Source organism: Puma concolor, chromosome B2 (genome assembly GCF_028749965.1).
Source record: "Puma concolor isolate L17-30 chromosome B2, mPumCon1.1.hap2, whole genome shotgun sequence".
Taxonomy (NCBI): domain Eukaryota; kingdom Metazoa; phylum Chordata; class Mammalia; order Carnivora; family Felidae; genus Puma; species Puma concolor.
This window is the reverse complement of record NC_141671.1, coordinates 19,227,392-19,251,639: the sequence shown is the minus strand read 5'-3', so window position 1 is coordinate 19,251,639 and position 24,248 is coordinate 19,227,392. Positions and strand designations below refer to the sequence as shown.

The 24,248-nt window shown below is 39.7% G+C and overlaps 1 protein-coding gene across 1 annotated transcript; it reads right to left on the bottom strand.

Annotated features, from left to right (window-relative positions):
• Nucleotides 1-1,795: 1,795 nt before the first annotated feature.
• LOC147580780 (uncharacterized) lies at nucleotides 1,796-24,248 on the bottom strand. Its single transcript, XM_086708373.1, has 7 exons — nucleotides 24,101-24,248; nucleotides 21,468-21,567; nucleotides 20,487-20,705; nucleotides 17,938-18,190; nucleotides 12,052-12,215; nucleotides 7,839-7,891; nucleotides 1,796-1,905 (listed from the first exon to the last, which is right to left on the bottom strand). The coding sequence occupies exons 1-7, from the start codon at nucleotides 24,246-24,248 to the stop codon at nucleotides 1,796-1,798; spliced, it is 1,047 nt and encodes a 348-aa protein (XP_086564499.1).

Genomic DNA, 24,248 nt, shown 5'->3' with positions numbered 1-24,248 from the left:
CCTTGATATAATATTTTTTAATTAAAAATCATTCTGGTTCTAATGAAGAGAATAGATTAAAAGGCACAAAAAGGAATATAAAGAGACTAGTCAAAGAGACTAATGTTATGGTAAGTCAAGGGAGAGATCAGGGCATATTGGAGAAGAAGGAGCCTATAGATAGAACACGATGGACAAGTTCAAGACTTAAGGAATTGTCAGAACCTAGAGAGGATGAGTGGAGGGTGAGAGAGAGGAAGAGTTTGAGGACAGACCCCGAGTTCCTTCCTCCTTCCTTTCCTCCCTCCTTCTTTCTCTCTTTCTTTCTTTCTTCCTTTCTTTCTTTCTTTCTCTTTCTTCTTTCTTTCTTTCTCAGAATTGGATTGGTGATCTTGTCATTTACTGAGACAGGGAACCCTAGATGAAGTGATTTGGAGTAGAAAACAATGAATTTCTTTTCAGAATGTCAGTTTTGAAGTCCTATTGACATATATATATGTGGAATTGTCAAAGTTAATTGAAAGTTCTAAATTGTTTGACTAAATTCATGTATATCTTGAAAGAACTGAATTTTAGAACTAAACTGAGCTGCCTAAATTACAAATCTGTTAGAAATATACTATTTAAATCAATTAAGTCACTCCCAAGGAGCAGATCAAAGTTTTACTCTTTTTTTCTAAAGAAAAAAAATTGAGTATGGATGTCACAAAATGTTACCTTAGTTTCAGGTGTACAATATAGAGATTTAACTTCTTTACTTTTTTTTTAAATTTTTAATGTTTATTTATGTTTGAGAGAAAGAGACACAGAGTGGGAGCAGGGGAGGGGCGGACAGAGAGGGAGACACAGAATCTGAAGCAGGCTCCAGGCTCTGAGCTGTCAGCACAGAGCCCGATGTGGGGCTCAAACCCACCAACCGTGAAATTATGACCCAAATTATGACCTGGACCGAAGTTGGACGCTTAACCGACTGAGCCACCCAGGAGCCCCTCGACTTCTTTATATTTTATGCTACACTCACCACAAGTGTAGCCACCATTTGTCACCATGCAACATTGTTACAATATTATTGACTATATTCCCTGTGCTGTGCCCTTTATTCCCAGGACTTATTCCTTCCATAACAGGAAGTCTGTGTCTCTTACTCCTGTTCACCCATTTTGCCCATCCTGCCAACCCCTTCCCTCTGACAACCATCAGTTTATTTCCCTGTACTTACAGGTCTAATTCTGGTTTTTGTTGTTGTTGTTTATTAATTTATTTGGTTGATCCTATAATTCCACTACTGCATATTTACCCGAAGAAAATGAAAACACTAATTTGATAAGATACATGTGCCCCTATGTTTACTGCAGCATTATTTGCAATGGCCAAGATATGAAAGCAACATAAGGGTCCACCCATAGGTGAATGGAAGGAAAAAAAAGTGTGGTGTATGTGTGGGTGGGTGTGTATGTTACCCAGCCATAAAATAAAGGACTAAATCATGCCTCTGCAACAACATGGATGGATCTAGAGGCTATGATGTTAAGTGAAATAAGTCAGACTGAGAAAGACACATCACACGATTTCACTCATATGTGGACTCTAAAAAACAAAGTTTTACTCTTTATTTACTGTCCACATTTTAAAGAATCCTAGAGGTAAAACCCTTGCCAAAGACACACACACAAGCCACGATTCAAGCCAGGCCCAACAGTCTTCAATCCAGGTATCAGACCACAACATCGTATTCATTCATTAGGTGAAAATTAACCACAAATATGAAATTTAAGTCATCTCATTGTGTAGAAAAAGTAAGAAATATGAGGGACAATTAGTACTGCAGGTTCCGGATGTCTGAAGGCTGCGTGTGGACATCAGTTGAGCTACTGGCCTCCTGTGCAGCCTTAGGCAAATTACGTAAAGTCGCTAAGGCTTGGTTTCCTCAAGTTTGAAAAGGAAACGATGTTAGCAGGTCCTGAATTTTTCACTATATATTAGAGTTAGAATTCTATTCTTGCTGGTTCAGTGGTTCATTCTAATGACCACAAGGTCCAGTTCATATTGTCTTCTATTCCCGTGAGGGTGCTGACTCAGGTGATGCAGGCAGATCAATTATTTTTTAATGTTGATTTATTTTTGAGACAGCGCCGGCGGGGGGCGGGGGCAAAGAGAGGGGGACGGAGGATCCGAAGCGGGCTCTGCACTGACAGCAGCAAGCCTGACACGGGGCTCGAACTCACAAACCATGAGATCATGACCTGAGCTGAAGTTGGACGCTCAACCCACTAAGCCACCCGGGTGCTACTGTAGGCAGATCATTTTTACAGGAAAACCCAAAGTTTAAAGAGTGGGGTGAACCAGAAGAACTGCAGTGGCATTTTCTCAAATCAAATTCAGCTGTGTGGCCTTGACCACTGGGAAAGCACAGGGCTGGTGAGAGGTCCTGACTCAAGATCACTATTAATGACAAAAAAAAAAAAAATGCTGCTCAAGCGCTTAAGTCAGACTAAAGGCTGAGGCACCTTCAACCATTTGTGTCCTTGCAGAACGATGGCTCCCTTACAAATGTGACCAAAATCACTAAGAATCCATCCGCAGTTCTGAGCATCTAAGCAAGCCTCATATGAACCTACTCACCAGATGAATAAAGAGAAAAAATGAGTTGGAGAGAGTGGTAGAGAACGAAGATTGAGCCAAATGGAATTGAGCTTTGGAGACACCAAATCATAGCTGAGAACCGGCAAGCAGGGAGTTACAAAGCACTCTGTGTCTATGACAGGTTCAGCCCTCCCCTGGGTCCTCTGGACTTTTTTTTTTTTTTTAATTTTTTTTTCAACGTTTATTTATTTTTGGGACAGAGAGAGACAGAGCATGAACGGCAGAGGGGCAGAGAGAGAGGGAAACACAGAATTGGAAACAGGCTCCAGGCTCTGAGCCATCAGCCCAGAGCCCGACGCGGGGCTCGAACTCCCGGACCGCGAGATCGTGACCTGGCTGAAGTCGGACGCTTAACCGACTGCGCCACCCAGGCGCCCCAGTCCTCTGGACTTTTTGCATACAATGCCTATAAACTCTTCTCATTTACTCTGCTGTGGGCACCATTGCGACTCCTTTTCGACTCCTCTTTGCACATTGCGCTGTGATTTTTTGAAGTTGGATGTTGCCAGAGAATTCAGATTTAAAATCTATTCTTTTTATCACTTGGATAAGTCAAATTAACACACCTGAGAGCTGTGTGTATGTCTTTTTCACACCCCCTCATTATATTCCAGGGAAGAGTTAAAAATGAAAAGCAGTTGGGGACTAGAGTCATTTGAACTTACAGTCTGTGAACCATATTTTATTGAAAGGGGTATGTCTTCAATATTAAAAAAATGCATTCATTTATTCGTGTTTTCATTGCAACCAATATTTGTTGGGTGTCTATTGTGTTCTAAACACTTTTCTGGGTACAGAGAAGACAATGGTGAATTCTACAATCAACACCTTTGCCCTTTGCAGTCCAGAGTTCCATGTCATTTTGCCACTATATTTCTTTTTTATTCTGACCTACTTATGTAACATTTTAGATACATGGTTTGTGAGTGTAACCTGCCATTTGATGCACATGTAATCCTCATTATTTTGTAGAAGCAAAGCAAAACAGTTGTTCTTTGTGTTTGATCACTTGTTTGTTCAATGATTTTAGTGATAAGTTAAGATAAAAATCCTTCACAGAGAGTTTTATGGATTATACAGGATATCACAGAGAGAAGTAGGGACTGACGCCGGTTCATGCACGTGACCTGCACTATCAGATGGAGATACTTACATAGAAGGAGGAAAGGACATTTCTCATTCCAGTGGCCCAAAAGAAGCCCATGCCAGAGATATGGACTGTGCCAAAAAGAGAGTGTGTACATTGTCACTTTACCCAGGTACACATACCTTTTTGACACCTGCTTGCCATTGGTCAAGACTCATATACCCAGTTTCCTGTGAGTTCGGGATGAAAATAAAAATTGTGGTAGACTATTTTAGTTTCTTTTATCTTAGAGGTATCAGAAGAAGGCCAATTTACCAAAAGCCAATTTATCAAGTGACTGATGAATGATTTAGATTTAACTGAGCCACTTTTATTATAGATCTACAAGAGAACATTACGTCAAGAAATGTTCAGTTTATCTCCGACCCAGCTTCTTGCAGCTACAGATGGGGTTAGTTGGGGTAGAAATAGATCCTTCTACTTGCTGAAGAAAAGACAGAAGGGGAATCAGCATATAGCAGGAACTCGGCTGCCCACACCAAGGAGCTTAGGGCCTAAGGCACAGAGTGGGGACACTGATGGGCTTTTGAATAACGAACGATCAATGAATTATCTGGACCCACAGCAATGAACTAATTTGGTTATAATCATTCACTTTGCTGGAGCTGACACAATGTAGCGTCCAAATCTTTTAAATAGATATATTCCGGGGCGCCTGGGTGGCGCAGTCGGTTGAGCGTCCGACTTCGGCCAGGTCACGATCTCGCGGTCCGTGAGTTCGAGCCCCGCGTCGGGCTCTGGGCTGATGGCTCGGAGCCTGGAGCCTGTTTCCGAGTCTGTGTCTCCCTCTCTCTCTGCCCCTCCCCCGTTCATGCTCTGTCTCTCTCTGTCCCCAAAATAAATAAACGTTGAAAAAAAAAAAAAATTAAAAAAAAAGTTTAAATAGATATATTCCTAGACAAGCAGGGCACTGAGTGCCCGTCACGAGGTGGCAAGTTCAGGAGGTATGAAAATTGTTTAGCTCTACAGTAGTTAGAGAGTTTTTAGAATTTTTTCCCTACATGATAAATAATATTTTGCTTTTATTTTAAAGAAGATTGATTCGGAAAGTGGAAAATCTTTGATTATCTTATATGTATTCCCTAAGCAATGAATATGCTCATAATATCCTCATCAAAACCTACCTTTAAATTATTTTCATCCAAATTAATTTTCCTAAGTAATAAGTGTCCGCAGCTAAAATTTATCAGGCTATTTGGAACTATTAAGTCAATAATTAGGAAGACACATCCACACCCCAAAAACTAATTAACTTGAGTACCAGTCTTTCCGATTTGTGTACAGCTCCCAAGAATATAAAAGCTTAAACAAATCTGACATTTAAATTGTGATTTCTCATTCTCTGAACGTTATAAACAAATATGTAAGCAGCCTGTAGGTCTTCTGGATGACTCCAATAAGGGATTTAGAGGAGAGGGATCCATATAATATCAACAAAGGCTTTCCTCAGAAGGGTTATGTGGGACCCACAGTGATGCAAATGAAGCAAACACCCTGTGAGGTGTAGATGGTCGTCAGTTTTTCGTCATGCCAATGCCTATAAGATGGCCATCTAAAGTTTGTCAAAATGTAAATTTTTTAGGGGCGCTTGGTGGCTCAGTCAGTTGAGCGTCCAACTCTTGATTATGACTCAGGTCATGATCTCACAGTTCATGAGTTCGAGCCCCACGTCAGGCTCTGCACTGACAGCTGGGAGCCTGATTGCGATTCTCTCCCTCTCCTCTCTCTGTCCCTCCTCCCACTCTCTTTTTCTCAAAATAAATAAACATTTTTAATGTAAAATTTTTTAAAGAGGCTCTACCAAGGAGGAGCTCCATTTATCACACTGGAAACAGAAGCTGACAATTAAAATTTCTCAAAGTAAAACAAAATAGCACAACAGCTAATTAGAGACAATACCAACTTATAGAAAAGACCAGTAAAATAAAATAAAAGGTGTCTTGTTTAAATCTTGACACTATCTGTATCAAATGAACTCTACATGGCTTATGGTAAGGGGTTCAATGAACAAAATACAAATTTTACAAAAATAGAAGTAAATAGTTACAGAATTTCTGAATGAGGAAGGATTCTTTTAACTTAAGATACATTTAGATAAGTCTAATAATGATCAAAAGGCTCTACTGCATATTAATTATAATAGCTATTTTTCTAAACTATCAAAAATACATTTAAAAGTTAATTGTCAAATGGAGAATTAAAATATGCTAAAATGTGTTAAATATGTTAAAATATGACAAAAGAGTTAATTGTGTCATATGTATAAAACTCATATAACTCAGTAAAGAAAACATTTGGATACTCTTTAGAAAGAAAGGCAGAGGCAAAGGGACATTTAAAAGGCAATTCACAAAGAAAAAATACAACTGAGCGTTAAGCCTACTAAGAATATTTAGTAACTGGAAACAAAGGAGAGCATATGTAGAAAAAGATGAGATCCCATTTCTTCTATTAGGTTAAAAAAAGTTAACACATGATGTGAATGTGATTTGGTAAGATCCCCATGTGCTTCTGGCATGTATAAATGCATACAAAGTCTCTAAAAAACAATTTTGAAACGTTATCAAGTGTCTTATAAACATCGTACTGTCTGGAAGAGTGTTTCTGGGTCTCTAGGACACTCTTCAAAGAATAATCTAAAATGTGAACAAGACCCTGAGTCTTAAGATGTTCATCAGAATTATTCATAAGATGCAAAAGAAAAAATGAGAAACAATCTGTTGTCCAGGAATAAATAAATATTTAAATATTTTATACTGCTTATATGCTATAAAAAATGTGTGGGCATTAAATGTTCATGAGGTAAGTAAAGAATATGAAAATATTTATCATAGAATATTAAGGTTAAAATCAACATATGTAATTATTCTTACAGAATAACTTCAGCTTTGTAGAAATCAATATATATGGGGAAAAAATTGAAATAAATTTGCCAAAAGATTAACACCACTTTGTCTAGATGGTGACATTATTGGTGTTTTTAAAATTTATGTTTTGATTCTCTTCTGTAGTGTCAATTTTTTTCCTAAATAACACAGTCTTCCTATAATAAGGAAAAAATAACTTAAAAAGATTAATGCTTTTTTATAGTTATAAAATCCAGTTCAAATAACCACACTCATGTCCAGAACGTCCTCGTACAGGTCAACTCTCCCACTAGAACTATGACGAGTGAGAATTTTCTAGTAGAACCCCTTCAGCAATAAATTACTCAGGCTCTTGGAGGAATAAGATCCAATCAGCCAAACTCAATAGGGTCCAATCTAGAGCCTCTACATTTACTCTACATTTATAATGTAGAGCGTCTACAGAGCTAGACAAAATTCTCCGTTCACAGCCTACGCAACAGACTTGATCTGCTCTATGTTCCTGTAATACTAGCCACGTTATCGCATGTTTTGACAGGACTGATCCAAAAGCCCAGAAGATTTAGGATCATTGCCTTAATATTTGGATGAAGAATGCTAACCTACAGGGGTGCCTGGGTGGCTCAGTCGGTTAAGCGTCCGACTTCAGCTCAGGTCACGATCTCACAGTCTGTGAGTTCGAGCCCCGCGTCGGGCTCTGGGCTGATGGCTCAGAGCCTGGACCCTGCTTCTGATTCTGTGTCTCCCTCTCTCTCTATGCCCCTCCCCTGTTCATGCTCTGTCTCTCTCTGTCTCAAAAATAAATAAACGTTAAAAAAAAAATTAAAAAAAAAAAAAAAGAATGCTAACCTACATCAGTCAACATGCACAAATCCAGACTGGCACAAGATGAGTTCTTGTGATTTCGTGTCATTTTGTCTACTTTTAGGCCACAGCAAACCCTGCTTCATTGACCAGATGCCTCCACTGGTGGCAGTGCTTGCTGTGTAGATGAACAGCGCCACTCAGCTATTTAGCGTTTTAGAGAGAGACGTTGTGCAAACATCAGTAAAGAGAGCTCTTTCAGCTGACGTGTAAGAGCGACTTTATGCCTACGAAAAATACAGGTATTTTCCCTGTAGGAGATTACTGTTATCTCTATCACCATGTAGAGATATTTTGAGGGCACCTGCTTCTAAACACAAGCAAAACCTGGGGGTTACCGAGCATGCCTGGTTCTGATAGAATAGGATCGGCATGGAAGGCAGTGAGGGGCCTAAGGTCGAGAGAGTGAATAAAACTTGTTTATTCCTCCTGGACTTTTTCAGGCTCATTCTCTATGATGTCCATACACTTCGTTTACCTTTGTTTTTCCCTAATCATTTATCCATCCATCACAGGGCTTCCCACCCTTCCTACACACATGTTCCCAGGGGCTAACCCTTCTGTTTTATTTTAAAGCAAACAACTCTTGGTCTGAGGCAGCAAAATATTAAATCCTAGCTATTTAGTGCATACATTCTATGCTTATTTTTCCATACTTCACAAGCAATCTTGATAATAACAATGTGAACCTTACGTGAGTTCAAGCCCCACGTCAGGCTCTGGGCTGACAGCTCAGAGCCTGGAGCCCGCTTCAGATCCTGTGTCTCCCTCTCTCTCTGCCCCTCCCCACCTCACGCTCTGTCTGTCTCTCCCCTTCAAAAACAAATAAACATTAAAAAAAATTTTTTTTTAATGTGAACCTTGGACAAAGAAATGCTTGGTTGTAAACATCCACCTTCCTATAAGTGAGAAGAGTATACTGATACGGTAATAAATGGTACATAACATTATCTGATAAGTTTTTAATCCTATGAAAGTCTAAACTGTATGATACACAATTTGATTTCTTCAACTTCTTTAGGAGACCCTAGTCATTTTAAATAATAGAGTAATGCTTCGTGTGGAGCCTCTTGTAATAGCTACACATATGTGTCATCCTTACCAAGTTACACAAGAAAATGCCAGAAATCTAGCAAATGAACATCCTTGCCTGGGGCCATAGGACAAGTTCGTAGTCAAATGGAAACTGAATGATCAGGGAAGACTTTCTTCCCTTCCCCAGGGACGTACAACTTTAAGGCAGCTATGTTGTTGATCTAAGAAGGGAAGAATGGAGGGGTGTGCTCATCTCCCATTTCACAGAAAATTATAATGGCTATCATATGTGAATTCCTTCAGCGCCCTGCCAGGAACCCCCATGCCATTGCATTCACCCTTATCTCTTCCCTTTTCACATTGAGTGACAAGATTCATTTCCTAAAGTCCCGGGTTTGTCTCCATATGTGCTCAACCTCCTGTCTTCAGAGACTTCCTCACTCAGTCACTCTCCCTTGCTTAAGCATTTGCAATATTTTTCCTCCTTGTAGAATTTTCATATATGCATATAAATATATTCAGACCACATCCATGTTAAAAACTATTCTTTTATAAAAAAAATATCTTTTTCCGACCATTTTCCACATTTTCCATTTACAGCATAGCTTTGTATTAAAAATAAAACAAACAAACAAACATAGTTAGCAAATCCTGACTCTGTGTCCTTATTCTTCACTCAGCCTACTGCAATCAAGCATCTACCTTACAAGCAATGACACTCAAGACGTCCTCCACATGAATTCACGGTCATTATTGTTTTCCCTGAGCTCTACACTCATCGATCTGACTTCTTATGATGTTTTTTTTTTTTTCCCTTGACAATATCCAAGATACCTTAAGGTCAATATGAATAAAAATTGAACTCACGGTCTACCTCCTCCAAATGTTTACTCTCTGTAATCTTTGTCTCTGAGAATGCTACCAACATCCACCTTTCTACCCAACTCCAAAACCTAAGGTTATGCTAAATGCCATCCTTTCCTTCATCTTCAACTTCCAACAAGGCCAAAGGTTCTATTGTGTGTCACCTATTTCTTCAATATGCCACAACAGTCCACTTCCCATGTCATTCTCTTTAGTTAAGGCTCTTGATACTCACGGCTTTCTCATTAGATTTCCCTTAGTTCAATCTGACCACTATTAAATCCACTTTCCTTTCTCCTAGTAGAGTTATTGCCCTAAAATTAAAGTTATTTAAAATCTTCCATTCTTTTCACCTTACCATTAGAACAAATTCAAACTCCACAACATGATATTTAATACTTTTTTTTGAGAGAGAGAGAGCATGCAGGAAAGGGGCAGATGGGGGAAGAGAGAGAGAGAGAGAGAGAGAGAGAGAGAGAGAATCTTAAGTAGGCTCCATGCTCAACACAGGGCCTGACTCAGGGCCTATGCAGAGTCCAATGCAGGGCTCGTTCTCACAACCCTGGGATCGTGACCAGAGCCAAAATCAAGAGTTGGATGCTCCACTGACTGGGCGCCACCCAGGCACCCTGATATTCAATAATTTTATCATCTAGTCCCTGACTACATTTCTAATCTTATCTCAGCCAACTGCCATCGTCCCTTATCTTGTACTCCAGCCATATTAAAAAACTTTGGTGTGGCCAAATACATCATACTTTCTCATGATCACGTGGGTTCACACATCTTTCCTTTGCCTGTGCATGTGTTTTCTTCTGTTTTTCTCCAGCCAAATTATATGAAACCTCTGAAAATTACTCAAGGGTTATATTTCCACTTATGTCTTTGGTTTCTGCCCCAATCCTCTTCCAGACCTGTCTTGGTTCCTTTGTTCTATGTATGCTCTCAGAGACACTTGTGTTGACCTCCTCCTAGCACTTTTTTCTTTGTTAATTATGGTAAGAACACTTAACATGAAATATACTCTCTTAATAATCTTTAAGTGTATAATAGAGTATTGTTAATTATAGGCATGATGTGGTACAGCAGATCTCAAAACTAAATCATCTTGCGTAAGTGAAACTTTATGTCTGCTCTAAAGCAAATCTCTATTTCCCCCTCCCCATTAGACCCTAACAATCACCATTCCACTCTATGCTTCTATGACTTTGACTATTTTAGATGCTTCATATAAGTAGAATCATGTAGTATTTGTCTTCCTGTGACTGGCTTATTTCATTTAGCATAATGTTCTCAAGGTTCTTCCATATTGTCACATATTGCAAGACGTCCTTCTTTTCCAAAACTGAATAATATTCCATTGTGTGTGTCCACAACATTTTCTTTTTTTCTTATTTTTTTAACATTTATTTATTTTTGAGAGACAAAGCGCAAGTGGGGAAGGAGCAAGAGAGAAAGAGACACAGAAGCCAAAGCAGGCTCCAGGCTCTGAGCAAACTGTCAGCACAGAGCCTGACGTGGGGCTCGAACCCATGAACCATGAAATCGTGACCTGAGCTGAAGTCAGACACTCAGCTGACCGAGCCACCCAGGCCCCCCTCCACAATATTTTCTTTATCCATTCATCTGCTGTTGAACATTTAGGCTGTTTTTCAATCTTGGCAATTGTGGATAATGCTGCAATGAACATGGGAGTGCTAATATCTCTTTGGGATCCTGATTGTATTTCTTTTGGATAAATCTCTAGAAGTGGAGTTGCTGGATTATGTTACAAAGATACAGTAATTAAGACAGTGTGGTAATGGCATAAATACAGACATTTAGACCAATAGAACAGACTAAAGATCCCAGAAATAAATCCACGCATATACAGTCAACCAATCTTCAACAAGGATGCCAAGAATATACAGTGGGTAATGGATGGTCTTTTCAACAAATGGTGCTGAGAAAACTGGATATCCACATGCAAATGGATACCCAGCTTCATGACATTGTGTTTGACAACGATTACACGGATATGAAAATAGCTTTTGAAAATACAGGCAACTAAGGCAAAATTGAGTAAGTGGGACTATTTCCAACTTGAAAGCTTCTACACAACAAAGGACACCATCAACAGAGTGAAATGTGTTCCTGGCCCTTTTCGTGCTGCCTCAAATTTGTTGCTTTTCTCATCTTTTTTCATTCACATACATTTCTTGCCAAATGAGCAAACTGGAAAGCAAGACCCTATGACATTCAGGATAAAAGCTGCAGGATGATTCTTCTATTGGTGATTCTGGCGGGGGCAGGAAGACTGGAAAGAGAGTGGGTTGGAAGGGGGAGAAAAAAAGAATTTTACATGAGCTGCCCAGGAAACTTACCAGAATATTTTGGGTATCACAGGATTACTCTTTGTTTCTTGTTGGCCCCTAGTTGGAAGCGCTAAGTATAATGATTTGCAGAAAAATGTGATCTCTCCATTATGGAGAAATCTTCCCCCAAAAGTCAATTTCTCAGCTGATTTTCATGACAGTTGCTACAAACAAGGACATTTCTATCTTAGATGGGTAGATGTGATTCTAACTTCTCTTCTTCAACCATAGTCTCACAGCCTGACTGCAGAACAAGACTGAACACTCTAAAGACCCAAAAAAGATTGAAGCACCTTACCTGAGACAGTACAAATATAAAATCAAAGAAGAAATGATGAACAGGAGGATGTAAATTAGCACTGTGAGCATGACACCGAGAATTCCCGACTGCATGGTTCTTACAAACACCCAGTACAGCTTTGCTGCGTCAGCTACGGGAGTCTCCCCATTCTGTGTAAGCCGCTGAGGGAAAAAAATACAAATCAAAAAAAAAATTAGGATGGAAACACTGATCATCAAGCGAGATTAATTTTATACACAAAAAAACCATATGATACCACAATTTGTTTTTAAATTGAATTTTCAGGGTAGTAAAGACCACCAGATCTTCAGCTGTAAAGGAAAAGAAAACCCCTTGGCTTTCATGGCTGGTTTGCTAGGGTTTTTTTTTTTCTCCTCATTTTCCCTATAAGCTTTTAAATGTGTACACTCTACATGCAATTCATAAAGTGAAAGCCATATATTATTTATGTACTATTAACTTCTGAATTTAATGAGCACAAGATATGAAGAAATTAAATATGATGGTGGAAAGATCCCTTTCTCTCTGAAGCAGATTTGAAAGGAATTTAATTTGTGCTATGCATAAAATAGATGGCTTATTTTAGAAACTTATAAAAAAGTTATCAGGCTATTTAATGTGAGCTTGGAAACCAAAGTTTACATTAGGTCAATTTAACAATAAGTCCTTATTAGAGACAAGGAAAAGCATATCCTCTACTGAGTTTGAAATAAATACAAGGCAATGAGGCCTTTAAAAACAATATTAAATGTTGAGGACCTAGAACATTGTCATTTGACATCTTTGACCTTTGAGTTTTATAAAACATAAATGTTCTGTAATTATGACTCTGATATCAGGTGGAAGTAATATGCAATATAAATGTAAATAAGGTATGTTTTCTTCAATGTAAGAAAGGAGGAAGAATTTCTTCACTTTTGAAACAGGCAACTATATAAGTATAGCTTAAAAGGGCATGTTCAAAACTAATCCATATCACATATGTATAGATAAAATCAGAAGCCTAGAGAGGTTAATCTGTATTTTCCCTTTACCATCCTTTAACATGTGGGCAATGACTAGAAGTCAGATCTTCTGACTCCCAACTGTCGTTTCTTTCACTGTCATGCCAAAACTTTGATTTTTATATTCTGTACATGTTACTCAGTCTACCTTGCAGAATACAGAACCGTCACTTGGACTTTAGGCAGAAGATCTGTAAGTGTTGCCGTATACCTCTCCTCTTCTAGATCTAATCTTTCTACTATTTCTTAAAGGAAGAGAAATAGACGCAGTATTCACTGCTGAAAAAAACAAACAAAAAAAAGATATATATTTGATGCCAATAACATAATTTAATCAATAGATGTTGATCACTCGTTTGATCCACACACATTGTTGTGAACGCCCATCATGTGTCACTAAGCTCTGGAGGTAAGACAGTGAATAAAATTGGACGAAAGCCCTGTTTTTGGAGCTTACTTTTAAGTCGGGGGTTGGGGAGAGGGGAAGGAAGTGATAGTAAGCATGTAAGTAAGATTAAGTGATACATATGGCATATAAGAAGATAGAATCTCAAAGAAAAACGTAAAGCAGAAAAAAGTGTAGGAGGGATGGGGGTGTATTATTAAATACTGCAATCAGAAAAGGCGCCATTTGAACAAAGATTTAAAGGATATAAGGGAATGATGATAGGCCTACCAGAAGGCTCTCAGAACACACTGCCCATACTTCCTCTTTGTGTGTGATTCTCCAGTTAGGTTGTAAGTTCCTGCCTGGATCACTGGGGCCACGGCTGTTCTACCTGATGTTGTATACAGAGCGTAAGTCGTATCATTTCATTACCATCTTTATCCTCATTCTTTTCATCTTTGATGTGAGGTGCCTTACATTTTTCAAAGTGCATTTCCAGCTGGCTGCCCCAACAACACTGTGCAACGAGTATGGTAGGTGTCACTATTTGTAGGTGTTATTACTTTTTTCGTGATACATATGAAGAAGGTGAAGACTGAAGAGGTTAACTGACTTATCCAACGTCATCTGGCTGACAAATGGCAGAGGTGGGACCAGAACCCAATTTTCCCTTGGAAAGCGCTCTATTACCATGCTCTTCCATGATCATTTCTGATGGATTTTCAAGAATGATTGGCTGAAGGAAGACACTTGTATTCTACCTTTTGTTTGATCTTGGTTCTTATGTGCTATTCTTTTCTCACTATCTATACGGAGGGCAGAAACAACCTCAAACTTATTCTGTTTCTTTTAAAATCCTGCGCAGAGAGGGACACCTGGGTTGCTCAGTCGGTTAAGCATCCGACCCTTGGTTTCGGCTCAGGTCAGGATCTCACGGTTTTGCGAGTTCCAGCCCTGCGGTGGGCTCTGCATTGGCAACTTGGAGCTTGCTTGGAATTCTCTCTCCCTCCCTTTCTCTCCCTCTGCCCTTTCCCCTCCACCCCCACATAAATGAATAAACTTAAAAGAAAGAGAAAATCTCGGGCAGAGATTGTATAGTCAATAAATACATGCTGATCAATTAAAACATTCAACAGCAAATGCTTCCTCTACTTTTTATCTAGATTGGGGCTTAGGCACGGAAAGAATTTATGAACTCAATGGAACTGTTGTATCATCAATGGGGGTCTGGGAATTCATTGCCAACTTATGAACCAGCAAACTGAGAGACTAACAAAATGTTATTAGCACCATCAACAGCCACTCAATGCCTCAGCCTCAAACCATTGCATCTGCCACATCTCCTTTTAGATTGCCATAAAAAAAAAAAAAAAATTGATCCAGAACAAAACCTATCAGGAAAATAAGGTAGCCTCTCTCTTGGCGGGCCTACCAGGATCCAATACAAGTTATCCCTGGGTTTATCTGCTAAAAAGAAGGGCTCAAAGAACCGGAAGTATGAACCGAGACAACTCCAGTCTCATGAGTGACATTCAGTCTGGGATAATTATGAAGGCATGTGGAACAGTAGTTCTCTAAATTTAATGAGCATGAGAATCATCTGGAAGACTTGTTAAAACACAGTAACCCCTTCTCAGAGGCTGGGCTCCTTCCCAGACTTTCTGCCTCCACGGCTTTGGTGCAGGGCCTGAGATTTTACATTTCAATTTGCACTGCAGTTAAGTTCCCTGGTAAAACGGATGCCATTGGTCCAGTGACCTCGTTTTGTGAACCACTGCTTTAGAGAAGCACCTCGAAAACTTGGTGCGCTGTTCCATCACTGGAGAGCTTGTTTTCTGGTTTTTTGTTTGTTTGTTTAAAAATTTCTTTAACGTCTATTTATTTTTGAGAGAGAGAAAAAGCGCGAACGGAAGAGGGGCAGAGAGAGAGAGGGAGACACAGAATCCGAAGCAGGCTCCAGGCTCTGAGCTGTCAGCACAGAGCCCAACGCGGGGCTCAAACCCATGAAGCATGAGATCATGACCTGAGCTGAAGTCGGACGCTCAACCGACTGAGCCACCCAGGCGCCCCTGGAGAGCATGTTAAAAAGTGTATTTAGATTTAATTATTGGGAGTGTCCATGTGTAGACTCCAGTGTTGCTGCTCTGTGCATTACATGCAGCTTTAAAGTTTTTTTTTTTTCTTAAGACAGAAAAATTAGATGTCATCTGCAATGAAGCATGATCGATTCTAATTGGAGAATCAATAATTGTGCAGATGGGGAACGAGCCTTCAGCTTTTCTTTCCAAGTGGAGAAGGATATGGGTGCCATACTCATCTATTAGAGTCCAAGTCAGTTTCCATCAGGTTACAGACCTCTGAACTGGTTCTGAGATGGCCCTGCTGGAGGCTACTTTCCTATAGATTACATCAGAGGCCCCAGAGTATATTAAGACTGCTCGTTGTGTCAGCTGCCTTTGATACAGTGGATCCTTCAGCTATTAATCTCTCTAGAGGACTCGACTGGAATACAGAAAGCCATTCTGAGAGGGCTGCAGACATTCTGTACAAGGAGATCTCAGAAGATCATAGACATAGCCGCTCATCCTCTCCAAATGGCTTCACATGTGGTGTCGCGGATCACACCGGCACCCCATCTGCTCAATACGCACCTCAGGCCTCTGGAAGGCATTCTGAGATGCCATGGAACATGATGCTACCAGAATGTCCACAGCATGTTTCTCTACACTTCCTGCTCAACCAACCTTGAGGGTGTGGTCTCGTCGTCTCTCACCTGGGGTCTGAGGGAAGTGGGAATGTGGACAAAGTCCAACTGGCTCCAGCTCAATCCACTCAGAATCAGAAATGCAGCCAACGATCAGGGTGGAAACACTTAGAGATGGGGTTGAAAACACAACCTCTTCGGACCTCTCATCAAGGTGTTAGACGGTATTGAGGCTTAAGAGGGTAGTTGCAGGTTTGAACGTGGAAACAATCGGGCCTTCCAAACACTGATCAACTGTCCTTGGTATGTGGCCCTTCCCCGAATCCTCAGCAGTGGGACCAGAAACTAGATACATTGGTAGGTTCAATGTGCATTGATTTTAATTCATTTTAATAATGTTAAATGATCTACATGGTCGCAGGGTCAACTACTGCACTTATCTGCAGGTTCTAAGCCTTTCTAGCAGAGGTCATTCTAATGCCAAATACGCAGGCAGAATGCCCACACAAAGCCTAACAACCCATCAAGGGACTCAGTGCACCTAGGTCCAGGTCTTGTTGAGAACAACCCAGGAACCCAGAAGAAGTGAAAGCCCCACCTAGCAAACAAAGGAAAGGGAGAGAGGCTGTCTCAGTAAAACATCCGGCACCCTGTCACGGTGCGGTCTGGCCCATGGAGCCGACATCTCTGGTGTCGCCTAGGAATCTGTTAAAATGCAGAATCCCACACTCCAGCTGCCAAATCAGAATTTGCATTTAATAAGACCCCCAAGTGATGCAAGCCCAGGATCCTTGAGAAAACCTGCTGCAGCATTGTGCGACCTGAGAGACAGAAATAAAACCGTGACCGGCTTTGCCCATCCTAGCTGTCTACCACAGCACCCAGGACGCTATCTTCACGATGCAGTTTGAACACCAATTTGGTCTTTAGTTCTAAAAGCACATTTCAAACACTTAACAAGTAGAGTCCATCAAAATGCCCCACCTCTTTGATCTGCTTAGCACAATGAATACAGTCTCGACCTATGTAAACCCATCGGGAAATCTTCCTTTTTCTTCCTGATAGGAGAAATATACCCATTGTAGAATATTATTCGATAAATTGAGATAATTTTTAAATGAATATTTGATCATATTGATTTATTTATAGTATCCGTTCGCTCTCTTGCTTGGGGTTATATTTCATAGCCAGATCTACAATACAAAAATTTAGTTAAAATTCAGATTTCCTTTCCTTTTATTAGCATCACAAAAGTCAAAATAAATGCCTATGGACGAAGGCTTTATATTTTATTTATTACCTAGAATTGTCTAAAAAGCTCTTCTTCTTCTTGAGTGTGTTTATTACAGAAGAGTCGTTGATCACAAAGCAAATAAATAATCTAACCAATTGAAGGAACCACTGTATGATTACTTTTTAAATAAAGTTTGGCAGTGAAAATCCTTACTACTAAAAAGTAAGTTACCAACAAAAAGTTACAAATAAGACTTCACTGTAATAGGTTTTGTTTTTTTTTTTTTTGAAAATGCACCAAAATTAGTTTGGATCTGATCTCCAACATTATTTCTTGCTTATTTTGCAAATGTTCATTTAAGATGCTAAAAGCACATCAATGGATAATAATAGACATCCAGAATTTTTTTATGATGTGGAAAGCTTAATAACTTCAATTTAAGATACATAGTGAATTGCTCATGATTCTTGAAACCTCTCATGTCAGCTGATTCATGCACTGAAGCTAAATTCTATGTCAAGAACTCATATCCCGATTATTTTACTTGACTTACCCCGAGGACAGTATCCACTATAAACACGGCCAATGGGTCTAGAACTGTCCATAGTCCCATGGTAATGATTAATTTTGACAAGACATCAGGGCAGGAGGCAAACAGTAGCTGACAGCCCCATCTGATCAGAACCAAAGGAAGTATCACTGCATTCAGCATTAAAGGACCCACCACAACTACGAGCAACTCTTCTTTGATGGCAAGTGAGGAAGATGGGTAGCAAAGCTCAACCGTGAAAGGGGAAAAATGGAATCTGCAGGAGAACAAAGCAAACACACACATGTAAACAAGAGAAATTATACAAGATGCCAGGCACACAAAATAATTTTTTAAATGACACATTTTCTTTTTTTTAATATACAAACAATGACACTTAATACTACCCCCAAATCGGGTGTTAGGAAACTTCACCTTTCCCTACCCCAAAGTACCACCCCAACAGTTCACTTTCCAGTAAAAGGCTATTTCTAGCTTGTCCGTGGCTCTTGTATCATAGGCAACAATAGAAAGAATATCAGTTCTATCCACTGAACAGAACATTCTATATTCTATAAAAACTGCCCTGCGAGTAACACATACTGACAGGTAGGCTATTTGAAATGCAAAATATATCAGTGTACCTAGCCATGGGTCAACCTCTGATAGGGACCAGAAATACAAATCAGTCTAATAACTCTTCTGAGCTTTAGCGTACGTGACTAGTTTTCCTGTGATTCCTCTAGATATACCCTTAAATACAAAACAACGCTGCTCTACTAACAACAAAAATAGGGCATCTCTTAGTTGTTCTAAAAGGGACAGTGTGACACAACCTAAAAACCTAAGGGTTGAATCCAAGGCAGGCCCAGTACAGACTGACCCAGGCCTTGGCACCTTTTTTCCATGCAAAGTGAGACTTCACCGTGCTCTAAATTTTCCCTCCCCTGCATTTCAGCCTTTGTAATTCTGCTTGTGTATCCTACTTAGCAGCTCTCTACTAAAAAGAGTTCTTCATTTTATCTACTCCCTGACCTTTGCTTTGACGGAAGCTTTATGCTTCCTTCCTATGCAGTTGTGAATATCAAATGAAGTAATGTGTGTAGATTTCTTAGCAGAGGGCCCAACAGAGAGTCAGAGCAGGAGAAATGCTCATTGTGGCTGTAGTTATTGTCTTGTCTCACAACTACATTTGATGTGGAGCTAATGCAGGATTCGAGCCTACAGATCTAGACAAAATATCCTATCATATCTTGGGTCTTCTGATGCTTAAGAAATCGGATCAACTAGGCTGCCCAGATATTTTTCTCACAGTCCCATTTTACTAGCAGCCAATAAAGATAAAGCTATTTTTTTTTAATTGAAGAAGTAAAAGAGCCGTTAGCAAAAAGCAACTAGCTCGAGCATACAACATTTGTCCCTTCTGCTTTGGAAGCCCTCACACAGAAGAAAGGGAAAAAGGGAGAGAGGGGAAAAAAAAGAGAAGAAAGGAAGAAAAATAATAGCTAAGTAAAAATTCTCCTGTGAAGCTACAGTAATTTATTATATGTAAATGTGCATATTCTAGAGCATTCGTGTATTTGTGACTTAATTTCAAAACATGACAAAAAACCACATCTGTGTGTATATAGTATACACACATATTCTTTTTCATAGTGTCTTAAAGTTATATGCAGTCCTCTAAGTTGAAAATATACACATATCTTAAAAAGAATTAAAAAGAAAAAAGGGCGCCTGAGTGGCTCCGTCGGTTAAGCATCCAACTTCGGCTCAGGTCATGATCTCGCGTTTGTGGGTTTGAGCCCCGCGCCGGGCTCTGTGCTGACAGCTCAGAGCCTGGAACCTGCTTCAGATACTGTGTCTCCCTCTCTCTTTGCCCCTGCCCTGCTCATGCTGTCTCTCTCTGTCTCTCAATAATAAATAAATGTTAAAAAAAAAAAAAAAAAAAAGAAAGAAAATATACACACATCTTTACTTTTATCTGGAACATCTACATTTGGGAAAATGAATTTTACTTATATTGATTTCTATCTGTTTGTTTATCTATACCATCTATGGAATCATGTTTATGGAGAGATAACCTGTAAAGTGTCATCTTTTTCCAGGGTATAATGGCCCGGAAAGCTGCCTGGGCTTGAGTTTGGTAATTGTTTGAATTCAATCACTTTGCAGAAGAAGCAATCTTTGCCTCTGTGCGTATAGGTGATAAATCATACTTACATTACTTCTAAACTACTCTCAGCCAGAGTCACTGTGATAAAATCAAAACAGAATAAAACACTGTTGCTAAACTCCTTTTTGGATTCTGCTCAGATATTAGAACATACTTGACTCTGTTCAATTTGAAATAAATATCGATGTGCCAGTTATGTATTTGTAAATCGAGGCCCAGAAGATGAGAATGCAATAGACGTTGCTGCTCTGAGATAAAGACATTTTTTTTGTCTTTCCAAATCCTGGGTCTGTGCTGCATTTTAGGTCTTGCGCTACGTGGACGGAGAGGAGTTTTGTACTTTCATTTGGCCTATCAAGACGAAAATGCATTGCTTTAACTTTCAAGGGAAGGCACTCACTTTGTAACAGGAATTGAAATGGCCTGGAGGAAAAGCCACTGGCTAAGGTAATGGAGGTAGAGCCTCAGGAACCAGAGAGATGCCATCAGTAGGATGATGTACCAGAAGCCCTGGCTTCGCCACTCAGCGAGTTGAAGTTCCGAGAACGCCGACACCATCCCGAAATGAAGGTGCTTGAAGAATTCTCTAGATCCAGTACCATCAGCAACCGAGGAACACCTACAAAGAAACGATGAATCCTGAGCTTCCAGGACAACCAGCAGTAAAATATTTTGAAATGACAATAAAGACATTGTGAAAGTAAAATTGAACGAGACTATTCCTGAAACACTTGGGCTCAAGTGATCTCTATTTCTTTCGGCTCTGGTGGAGGATCCCCAGGGAACATGGAAAGAAGCATGCACCCAGGAATGGAAATCAAAATCACGGTGAGATATCGCCTCACACCTATTAGGACGACTACTGTCAAAAATAGAAAAAAGTGCAGAAGAAGGAGGAGAAGGAGGAGAAGGAGGTAAAGGAGGAGAAGAAGACGAAGAGGAAGAAGAGGAAAAAGAAGAAAGGAGGAAAAGAAAAAGAAGGCCATAAAATAGCAAGTGTTGATGAGGATGTGAAAAAATAGGAACTCTTGTGCCCTGTCGGTAAGAACATAAAATGGAGCCTTGCTAGGGAACACAGAATGCATGGCAGGCCCTCAAACAATGAAAATGAGAATTAACATATGAGCCAGCAATACCCCTCCTGGGTAGGTAGCCAAAAGGATGCAAAGCAGAATCTCGCACCAATATTTGCACACCCATGTGCATAGCATTATTCACTACAGCCAAAAGGCAGAAGCCGCCCAAGTGTCCACCCAATGAATTATTCAGCCTTAAAAAGAAAGGAAACTAGCACGTGCTGCCACGTGGCTCGATCCAGAGGACATTATGCTAAGTGAATCAAGCCAGTCACAAAGAGACAAATACTGTAGGGCTAACTTACGTGTGGGAGCTAGAATAGTCAAATTCACAAAGATAGAAAGCAGAATGCAGTTTTCCAGGGTCTGGGGTCGGGGGCGGGGGTTGATGGTATAGTTTCAGTTCTGCAAGATGAGGAAATTGTGGAGATCGGCTGCATGATGATGTGAATGTACTTAGCATTGCTGAGCGGTACTTCAAAATGGTGGCGATGATAAATTTTTATGTTATGTGTATTTTTACAACAATACAAAATGTTAAAAGAAATATGAAAAGGAACTATTATAAAGAATAAACTTATTATTATTTTTTTTTTCAACGTTTATTTATTTTTGGGACAGAGAGAGACAGAGCATGAACGGGGGAGGGGCAGAGAGAGGGAGACACAGAATCGGAAACAGGCTCCAGGCTCCGAGCCATCAGCCCAGAGCCTGACGCGGGGCTCGAACTCACGGACCGCGAGATCGTGACCTGGCTGAAGTCGGACGCTCAACCGACTGCGCCACCCAGGCGCCCCAAGAATAAACTTATTTTTAAAAATCTTTAAAATCTGTAATATATCCCTGCTTATCTCACCTACCCACGGTGTTCCTTCTTTATTAAAATGAGATTTCATTTTTGGTTATAACCTGTTAAACATTTAACTATTTCGGGGGTGCCTGGGAGGCTCAGGTGGTTAAGTATCCGACTCTCGATTTCAGCTCAGGTCACATTCTCAAGGTTTGTGAGTTCCAGCCCTGCATCAGGCTCTCCACTGTCCACACAGACCTTGTTTCAGATCCTCTGTCTCCCACTTTCTCCACCCCTCCTCCACACTCTCAAAAAATAGTTTATTTTTTTTTAATTAAAAATATAAAGTTGACTATCTTATTTTATTTATTTTTATTTTATTTTACTTATTTTATTTTATATTCTAATATAATTTATTGTCAAATTGGCTAACATACAGTGTGTAAAGTGTGCTCTTGGTTTTGGGGGTGGATTGCCATGGTTCATCGCTTTCATACAACACCCAGTGCTCCTCCCAACAAGTGCCCTCCTCAATGCCCGTCACCCATTTTTCCCTCTCTGCCACCCGCCCCTCATCAACCCTCAGTGTGTTCTCTGTATTTAAGAGTCTCTTATGGTTTGCCTCCCTCCTTCTCTGTAACTATTTTTTTCCCCTTCCCTTCCCCCATGATCTTCTGTTAAGTTTCTCAAGTTCTGCATATGAGTGAAAACATACATTATCTTTCTCTGACTGACTTATTTCACTTAGCATGACACCTTCCAGTTCCATCCATGTTGCTGCAAATGGCATGATTTCATTCTCATTGCCAAGTAGTATTCCATTGTATACATAAACCACATCTTCTTTATCCATTCATCAGTTGATGGACATGTAGGCTCTTTCCATAATTTGGCTATTGTCGAAAGCATCGCTGTAAACATTGGAGTACATGTGTCCCTTAACTATCTTATTTTAAAAATTGAAATGCATTGTTAATATATCACTAAAACTATGGTAATGAAAATTTGAAACTTAAAAAGTCTTTTATTCTTTAACACTATACTGACATTTTCAGGTGAAACTAAATGTACAATAATTACATGCAAGGTGTTCTGACTTAGCTTCGGTTTCCTCTCTCTGTTTGGTATTGGGACAAAACGATGTTTTCAAAGTTTATAAAATTAGAGCTTTTGCAGGAAAGAAGATGAAGAAGTATTTGAAAATAACTGTCGAGGCAGAACTTGTTCCCCACCTAATCCCAAGAAAATGTGCAGGGAGTACACAGTAGGGTTCCCATAGCTTACCGACTAGAAATACAAACTTTGGACTCAAATGCCCAAAGCCTCAATGTCTACATAGAACTCCTATCTATGCCTCAGTTTGCTCATATGGAAAAGGGGAGTAGTGATAGTACCCCATAAGCCAGGGTCAGGATAATGACCAAATTAACAGATGTAAAACAATTTGAACAGTGTGATTCTGCACTGTCATCACAAAATAGTAAATACTCAATCCACGCTTTCACCCTCTTTCCCCTCTTCCAATATTTACCAGAGCTGCTTTGAAATAGGTTGGCCTTCCATCAAGCCTAAGAAATATAGCAGTTGATATGATTCCTTTCATTTTAAAGAGATATAAGCAGGAGATGCATATGTTATTTAACTCAAGCAGTAAATATCATCGGTATATACCATCACCAGCTTAATAAAATGTTGGTTTTGTTGAATCAGTAATTGATCTTTATAATAACTAGGTTCCAAGTCCTGTCTTGGAACCTTAGCCTGTCTGATTCTGCTCTAGAATATGTTTCTAGAATAATTTGGGAAATTCCTCAACCAAAAATGGTCCGGATTAAAAACATCTTACCAAAGAAGAAGCTAGTATGATACGAAGTAGTTCAGGAACAATGATAAAACCAAAACAAGTCGAGGCAGCGTGAGAACATAAAAGAAATGGGATTCATAGAGAGATACAAAAGATTGTATATGCAAAAGCTCATCTCTCTCTGAAGACTGTTAAATACGATGATAATTGCACCATGAAAAGGAGAAGATAAATAATAGAACTAAGAGCCTTTGGGGGAACAAAGAACAAACGGGCGACAACAGAAAGTAAAAAACAAAACACACAAACAAACAAAAGAAACATATTGTTCTCAGAATTCCAACCCAAGACTTTAGCCTTCTGGTCTGCACCGGACGAAGGAGGCACTGAATTTGACATCGACCGTTCCTTTGTTGTTCGGGTCTGTATTTTGCCATGAAGATGTAGACCATCATCTAACCCAGAACTCCGTGCGGAGTCTGTAGTGAGCAT